Here is a 9,355-nt window from a genome sequence, read left to right on the forward strand (position 1 = left end):
GCATCATATTGCTGTAATTGTTTATATGCTTTATATATTCTGAGGTAAGTTGATCTATAGTGTTACATCATATTCTATAAGGATGTTATGTGTTTGTATACAGGGTGAGCCATTTATATGGATACACCGTAATAACATGGGAATGGTCCTGTTTGCCATCATGGCACCGGATACCAGTACCCATCCCTAGTTATCACAGCTCGAACATTTTGTTTTTACACATATATGTAAGCATTGAGCCAAATTTAGTAATGCCAACATATTAAACAAACAATATCTGTCTCTTATATATAATACATCTGTATATACACTGTCAAATATACTTGTCTTTGAGTGAAGATTTAAGGTGATAGGACATATAGATAAGTGCAACTTGAATCTATACTGAAGCTCAGTATTTGACACAGAGTTCAAGCTCACTGCTGTAATATATCCTAATAATCGAATAATAAATCTAATATTAGCCATATTATATTCACATTACCAAATTGAGATGACTTTGGTCTCATAAACAACATTAGCTAATTGTTATTTACTAACTAATCTTATAATGACTGTTCAGTACAGAAATGAAGTCCAACAATCATGTTTTACAGTCCCGTGGTCTCAGCCTCAGATACTCAACTAATCAATGTGATCTCATAAAAAAAACAAAACAAATGAACACAAAAACCTTTTTTCTCCTTCATTTCTGTCACACAAAGCTGTATGAAACGTTTCTCGCGGTTAGTATCATGGTTGCTAGGCAACCTGAACAGCACGACAAAGGCCAGACCGTCCCATTTCACAAGCCTCTCACTTCCGCACTTCGTAGTACCCGCCATATGTAGTCTGCGAACTGCGCGTAAAACGAAGCGTGCGGTCGCTGGATTGGGACACAGCCTAGGTACCCTGAACCCACTGCTCCACCCCTCTGTTGCAGCTGAGCCACAAACCACACCCTGCCACAGAGTCATTACAGGAAGATGAGGGATTTGAAAAAGACAGTCTGTTTTACCTTTTTAAACAAATAAATTTTCAAATGTTGGTCAGTTTTTATGTGGTTAATTTTTTGTTGGAATCGTTTTGTTTATATGTAACATCATAGTTTTTTAAAAAATTGCTGACCTGTTCTTCCAAAACATAGTTTGTGTAAACGATAACAGAAATAAAGAACAAGTGACTACCTACTATGCATAAATAAATAAATCAATGAGTAATAATTGCAAAAACAAAAATATTCTAGAACAAAATAAACAAAGCTTTAGCAAATCTGAGGTGAACAAGTTATTAGATTAAAACAAAAACCACAATATTCCTCATACAGTACATGTCAGCTTGCTAAATACAGTTTGCTATTAATATAGCTTGTTTCAAGTCCAGACAGTCATTATAATAAAATAATAAATGATAAATGAAAGTTCGTCAATAGAGAAGGAAGGAGTGAACAGGACTTGGACCAATTGGTTAGGCAGAGGGATCGGGTTGGAAAGTGTTAGATTATAATATTATTTTATGCCATGTTATACCCCTAATTAAAGATTGTGAATTATTATGTAGATTAGTTTGCATTATTCTCCTGAATTAGAAGAAGCTGATAACTATTGCATTAGTTAAACTGATTTGCATTACATTAAACTGCTGACTTGTTGTGAATGAATGACATTGCTTTATGATGCATTATACTGCTGAGTTATAAGAAATACTGTACACAGAGAGTTATTGTCTTATTTGTCTGATTAGAAGAGAACAGAATATGCTGGAATTTTCTGCCCCATCTCAGCAGGAGCAGATAAACAGGGAGCCAAGGTCGTAGCTTAGACGCCGTGTGAGAGAAAGCATGCGAATGTTTAGGCTTTTTATGATAAGGTGGAGGCACCAGACGCTATAAAAGTTTGAGCAATGCTCCACCATTTTGAGATTTGAGGCTGTCTGCATCAGTGTCCATCTCCCACGCGTGTGTGCATTAAAATCATCGTTTGACTCAACCCGGCCGGACCAGTGTTGTTATTGTGGTTTTTCTCTTGTTTCCATCCCCAATTTTGAACTCGTAACAAAAGGATGTGCAGCGGGTTAGAGGAGGGTGCCAAGAGAAGAAACGGCACAACAATGAGCTCTCAGCAACAAAGATGGAGACCAAAGAAACTGGAATCTAAAATATATTTCAACTAACATCCATCCATGACTTCTGTCTATTTTAGTGTAGTGAACTCTGCAGTGACTCCATGATATAAAAGAGAAAGTCCAGCATAGAGCGGCTGAGTGAATGTGGTCTGGACTCTGTGGAGGAGAGTCATGGTTTCAGAGACGCTGTAGAAAGACAGAATACCTGCTCTGTGATCCAGGTACACTCCTACTCTGGAGGACCGAGGACCTGAGAGGACAGTTTGGAAGCTGTTGTAGAAAAATTTATAACAGGTTTTGTAGCAACGTAATGCCCAAGATTTGGCATTGAATCCAAGTCTACATTCATTTAATTTCCCATCTCTGCTGATATTCTTGTATGAAACTGCAACACAAATTCCTTCTCCGCTCCACTCCACCTCCCAGTAACAACGTCCACTCAGGCTCTCTCTACTCAGGACCTGATAAAAATAAGTAAATCTATGTGGATTATCGGTATAAGACTCTTCTTTCCTCATTATTGCCGCTTTTCTGTTCCCCTCTGACAACAACAGTTGTCTATATGCTGTGTTTGGATCCAGTGTGATTTCACATGAATATTTTAAAAATCCTTCTCTGATCTCTGGTTGTGACAGTAAAACATTTACTGGAGGGTCTCTTTCTGCTGCAGCTGGGACTGTTTCATTGCCTTTATGTTCATCCACTGTGCAGAGATAACAGATACTCTGCTGATGAGTACGACAGAAAATCTTCATCACCTCATCAACAGTTACAGAAAAAAATATTCACAAACGATTAATATTTTCACAAATATACTTAAATGGTAAATGGCCTGTATTTGTATAGCGCTTCTACTAGTCCCCCCTAGGGACCCCAAAGCGCTTTACACACCCAGTCATCCACCCATTCACACACACATTCACACACTGGTGGAGGCAAGCTACAGTTGTAGCCACAGCTGCCCTGGGGCAGATTTAGAGCTGCAAACTTGCAATTTTTAAATATTTCATATTTATCTATTATTTTTACTACTTAGAACCACAACTCTGTTATTCCAACCTCTCAGATGAGTGAATACAAGTGCTCGTGTCATGATCCGGAGTGTTGGTGTTGTTTGGGGAATATTTTCTTACTCTTTTCAAAACTCATGCCCTGCCTGTGGGTGAAGTTTTAAATCGGCCTCCATGTTCTACTTGCTCCAAGTGTTTCCCTGTTTAATTTCGCCTTCTTTTTGTCTCCAGTTCCCTGCACCTACAGATCATTATCCACTCAACTCCGCTCTTATCTGGATTTCTTGTGACACTGGTCCTTCCCTCCGACCGACTGCCTATCCCAATCTTACCTGTCAGGAGCCGTCCCTTCCTGTGGAGAATCTGGGAACCCACCGGCCTGCTTTCCTACTCACTGCAACCATCCATCGCTCCAGAAAAGATCTCCCTCCCTTCAAAACCCAGATTAGCCAGCCTGCTAAGGAAGCAACCTTGCAGTACAACTCACCTGCACTGGAAATAATAAGGCTTTCCTCTGTCACAGTGGATCCAGCTTCTCAGAAGCATCCTCCTTGTCACATTTTACAGCTCTTTATCTCTGTATTTAATGAAATCAGGCTGAGTTTCAAACAGCCGTGCCTTGAGTCTGCTTGTGGGTCCACTTTCACGCTGGCCTCTCGGCCCTGACAGCTTGACTGCCTCCTCTGAAATCACAAATTCACACACTGTGCTTTGACTTTTGCAGCACTTCTTAAGAGAGATGTGATGCAAAACTCGCACTTGTAGCTGAAGGGGGACAGGGGGTGGTTAGGGGGTCTGTGGGGTTGAAGGCAAAGAGAATAGGAATGGAGGTCAGCCGATCAAAATATTGATAACTGGTATGTATTGCAGCTCTTTGTGTTGTGTCTTTCTGGGGGTGTTAATCAGAACAAGCAGGAGTCAATCAAATGCAGTCCAGTCATTTATTTCATTGGCTCAGATATTTACACAGCACAGTAATGAAGGGCACAGTACAGGTTTTACAGTCTTTGTAATCTGTGAGTGTGCATTGAGCTTTGCTCTGAAGAGGAAATAAACAACAAGAAATAACATTTAGTTTCATGTCACGTCTGTAGGTTTATATAACAGTTATAATTAATTAAACTAAAACACGTACACATATTTCTGTGTTAAACTAAGTACATCCTAACTTCACAAAGACAAACACAGTCCAACAGCACCATCTACTGACTACACGGGTTTACAGCAAATGTGACTCCACATTTGCACAAACATGAGTATCAAGCTAGTTGCAAACTGTCTGTATCAGTGTTTCCATTCTGAAAGACGTGGAGAGGTTTTACAAAATCAAATACATATGAAATAAAATAAACTAATAAATTATAACAATTTTAGATTCAAATATTTGTTAATAAAACAATTCCAGATTCCCAACTTGTGAGGACAACATAAAGTTTATTAATATATTTTATATAACAAAATATATCTATAGTCTGAATAATTATAATCATCAATATTTAAAGACATGATTAGAGACGAAAATAAACCAATTCCAACTGTGAAACTTGTTACGAGTTCAAAAATTGGGGATGGACACAAGAGGAAAAACCACAATAACAACACTGGTCCGGCCGGGTTAAGTCAAACGATGATTTTAATGGTCACACACGTGGGAGATGGACACTGTATGCAGACAGCCTCAGATCTCATCACAAAAAACACATCTCCATAGTTTTATGAAATCAGGGTATTAGAACGCCCCTTCATGCGTAGTGACAGGTGTGATACAATCAATGTTGACAGTTTTATTTAACACAGAAAATAACATTATCTCCTTCCAGAGGGCAGACGCTGACTGCCCCCGTCTCCTGGAACCATCTGTCCCCTGCTAAGACACAACATTGCAGCTACAAGGACTTCCACATTGATTAAGACAATCAGTGTGTACTGCTCTGAAACAAGTGTATAATATTAAATGAATATTGCTTGATCAGCTACCACTACTTAAAACATAACAAAAAACATAACTGAGCACAAGATCACCAAGAATAACATCGTATAAGTGCTGTGTAAGCGCGTGCGGCCTTCTAAGATCGAAGCCTTTTCCCCTCCATAGATCAGCCAGACATCGCGCTGACTGTAGCTTCTAACCCTTAATTAACTTGAGCACAACTCTAGAATAAGCAACAAACTGCAATATGTATAAGATGATCATGGTTACACCTGCAATGAAAGATCATATTATTATTCTGGTACCTCTAAGTAAAAGATTAATCTAAAGTTATAACAATCACTGTAATGCAAAAGATACTGTAAGGTCAAAAACTTCAATACATGTTTAATGCAAAGCTGATTATCTGATTCTAATGGACTAATAGTGCCATATTAAAATAATGAGACCAAAAAGACAAAAACATCCCCTTTTTATCCCACAAACTGTATCTACAAGTAAGCTTAAGCTGCATTTATTAAATGGCCTGTATTTATATAGCGCTTTACTAGTCCCTAAGGACCCCAAAGCGCTTTACATATCCAGTCATCCACACATTCACACACTGGTGATGGTAAGCTACATTGTAGCCACAGCCGCCCTGGGGCGCACTGACAGAGGCGAGGCTGCCGGACACTGGCGCCACCGGGCCCTCTGACCACCACCAGTAGGCAACAGGTGAAGTGTCTTGCCCAAGGACACAACGACTGAGACTGTCCAAGCCGGGGCTCGAACCAGCAACCTTCCGATTACAAGGCGAACTCCCAACTCTTGAGCCACGATCGCCCATGAAAGGAAACATCCTGATTGAACTTCTTTTATAAAAACGCTGCAGATGTTTGCTAAAAGTAGATCAACAATGACTGCATCCTTGCATCTGTTTCCTTCCTTTCTAATATTAAAAGTAAGAATAATGATGATACAGTTAACAATAATTATAAAAACAGAACTTGCTTTTTCTTCAAACATGAAACCAATGACTAGTCACAAAACATTTCTGGCACAGAAATTTAAATTTTCATGAACACGAACAACAGTTTAGCTGAATGAAAATCATCGTGAACAGTGACAACCTCAACAGCTAAAGTCATGGAGGCTAAACACACATAAGATGGAGGGCCCCTCAAACAAAGTCAGTCATTAACTAGATAATAAATAATAAGATGTCAAAGTAGCAAAGATAAAGTGCGACTGACATGTGATCTCTGTGTGAACAAGAGACAAGGGAAACTGGAAACTAAAGCATGTTTTCAGCAACTTTCTGGCAATGACTTCTGTCTACTTCAGTTTAATAAACTCTGCAGTGTCTCCATCTCCATAAAGCCAAAGTCCAGCATAGAGCGGCTGAGTGAATGTGGTCTGGACTCTGTGGAGGAGAGTCATGGTTTCAGAGACTCTGTAGAAAGACAGAATACCTGCTCTGTGATCCAGGTACACTCCTACTCTGGAGGACCGAGGACCTGAGAGGACAGTTTGGACATTATTGTGGAAAAATTTACATCTGTCCTTTTCACAACGTAATGCCCAAGATTTGTCATTGTATCCAAATTTGCATTCATCTGAGCGCCCTGCTCTTCTGATATTCTTGTATGCAACTGCTACATAAACCAGTTTTCCTCTCCATTCCACCTCCCAGTAACAACGTCCAGTCAGGCTCTCTCTACTCAGGACCTGCCAATAATATACGAATCTGTCTGGATGATCAGAATAAGACACTTTCTGTGTCATTACTTCTATTTTTCTGTTCCCCTCAGATAATAGCAGATATCTGTTTGCTGTGTTTGGATCCAGTGTAATTTCACATGAATATTTTAAGAATCCAGCTCTGGTCTTTGGCTCTGGTGGTGACAGTAAAACATCCACTTCAGTGACTGTCAGTGAGATGTTTGTCCATTCCTCTCTCAGAATGTCCTGTAGTTTATCTCTGGTCTCTGACACAGCTGCTGTCACATCCTCAAAGTAGCTCAGAGGACGAATATTGATGCTGGATGAGTGTGTAGACTCACTGAGTGCTGACAGTGAGGGGTAGTTGTGTAGAAACTGGTTGTGATCCTCTGTGTGTGAGAGCTGCTCCAGCTCGCCGTCTTTCCTCTTCAGCTCAGCGATCTCCTGCTCCAGCTTCTCCTGAAGCTCTTTGACTCGACTCACTTCAGTTTCCTGCTGGGATCTGACCTGCTGCTTCACATCAGAGCTTCTTTTCTGGATGAGACGGATCAGCTCAGTGAACATCTTCTCACTGTCCTCCACTGCTTTATCAGCAGAGCCATTGATGGCCTCCACCTCCTGTTGAAGCAGCTTCACATCTTTCTCTCGCTCCTGGATTCTCTGCTGGATGTTTAGTCGTCTCACCTCGAGCTCCTTCTGCTTCTCAGTCCTTTCTGCTGCAGCTGGGACTGTTTCATGGCCTTTATGTTCATCCACTGTGCAGAGATAACAGATACTCTGCTGATCAGTACGACAGAAAATCTTCATCACCTCATCATGACGAGAGCAGATGTTCTCCTGGAGCTTCTTGGAGGGGGCCACCAGCTTGTGTTTTTCAAAGGCAGGAGACTCCAAATGTAGCTGAATGTGTTTCTCACAGTAGGAGATCAGACAGACCAAACAGGACTTGATGGCTTTCAGCTTCCTCCCAGTGCAGACATCACAGGCCACATCTTCAGGTCCAGCATAGCAGTGATCAGCTGGAGCAGCTTGGAGTCCAGTCTTCTTCAGCTGCTCCACTAAAGCTGCTAACATGGTGTTTTTCTCCAGGACAGGCCTCGGTGTGAAAGTCTTCCTGCACTGAGGGCAGCTGTAGATTCCCTTCCTGTCCTCTTGATCCCAGAAACGTTTAATACAGTTCCTGCAGTAGCTGTGTCCACAGGCTGTAGTCACCGGATCCTTCAGTAGATCCAAACAGATGGAACAAGAGAAGGTTTCTCTGTTCAGCTGAACTCCTTTCTCTGCCATTTCTCCTCTCAGTGTCAGTGACTGAGTAGTTTCAGTTATAAGGAAGAGAAACTCACACAGAGCTCTGATCTCAACAACATGTGAATGGAGCCTGTCAGCTCTTACACGTCACCACATGTTGATTACGCCCATCTTCAAAGTGCAGATCTGAAGGGGAGGGAACGACAAATGAGAGAAGAGGTGAAAAGGGAAGAGCTTTCAGGCTTTAACTGAATCTATGAAGAAGAGCAGTTTAAAGCAGACAAATGGTGTACAAAGAAATTATGGTTATCATTACTAACTAATGAAAACCATTAGTTACTATCATTAGTAACTAATGATAACCCAAAGAAAGTTTAATATATCAGATAAAAACAAGAACAAAGAATTTCAGCAAAGCACGACAGAAAATACTCTGAACAGACATAAGCATAATTATTTCCACACACAACAAAGGGGGGGAGAAGGCAGGCCACCACCTGTGGAACATGAGGGACTTATTACATAAACATAACATTGTTGAAAACAACTTAATAAAGGTTTTGCCACACTACACTAAGCCTTTAATAATAGTTGTTTTTCTTTTGTTAGTCAGGAGGATTGTTTGTTGTTTTCTTGAGTGTCAGAGTTCCTCATATTTCATTGGGGGCTCATACGATGTAAGGACAAAGAAGATGTAAGGTCTTTAAACCAAAAATGGCTGGAGAGTGAGGGATTATAATATTATTTTATGCCATGTTAGACCCCTAATTAAAGATTGTGAATTATTATGTAGTTTTAGTTTGCATTATTCTCCTGAATTAGAAGAAGGTGATAACTATTACATTTGTTAAACTGATTTGCATTACATTAGACTGCTGATTTATTGTGAATGAATGATATTGTTTTATGATGCATTATACTGCTGAGCTATAAGAGATACTGTTCGCAGAAAGTCATCGCCTTATTTGTCTGATTAGAAGAGAACAGAGCATGCTGGAGTTTTCTGCCCCATCTCAGCAGGAGCAGATAAACATGGAGCCAAGGTCGTAGCTTAGGCGCTGTGTGAGAGAAAGAATGTCAATGTTTAGGCTTTTATGATAAGGTGGGGGAAACTAGAGGCTATAAGAGTTTGATCAATGCTCCACCATTTTGAGATCTGATGCTGTCTGCGTACGGTGTCCATCTCCCACGCGTGTGATCATTAAAATCATCGTTTGACTCAACCCGGCCGGAGCAGTGTTGTTATTGTGGTTTTTCCTCTTGTATCCATCCCCAATATTTGAATCCGTAACAAGAGGTTGAATTACTGGAAACCAGAGGCGGAGGCAGACATTTGATACACCCGGGGCTTAGCCCTAAA

General features: G+C 40.6%; 1 protein-coding gene across 1 annotated transcript; it reads right to left on the bottom strand.

Annotated features, from left to right (window-relative positions):
• Positions 1–2,087: 2,087 nt before the first annotated feature.
• LOC120715751 (tripartite motif-containing protein 16-like) lies at positions 2,088–8,753 on the bottom strand. The gene is made up of 2 exons (XM_040002858.1): positions 6,543–8,753; positions 2,088–2,353 (listed from the first exon to the last, which is right to left on the bottom strand). Exons 1-2 carry the CDS (start codon positions 8,032–8,034, stop codon positions 2,172–2,174), a joined length of 1,674 nt encoding a protein of 557 aa, XP_039858792.1. The 5' UTR covers positions 8,035–8,753; the 3' UTR covers positions 2,088–2,171.
• Positions 8,754–9,355: the final 602 nt, after the last annotated feature.

The sequence above is a fragment of the Simochromis diagramma genome, unplaced genomic scaffold (genome assembly GCF_900408965.1).
Source record: "Simochromis diagramma unplaced genomic scaffold, fSimDia1.1 OVJJ01000457.1, whole genome shotgun sequence".
NCBI lineage: Eukaryota > Metazoa > Chordata > Actinopteri > Cichliformes > Cichlidae > Simochromis > Simochromis diagramma.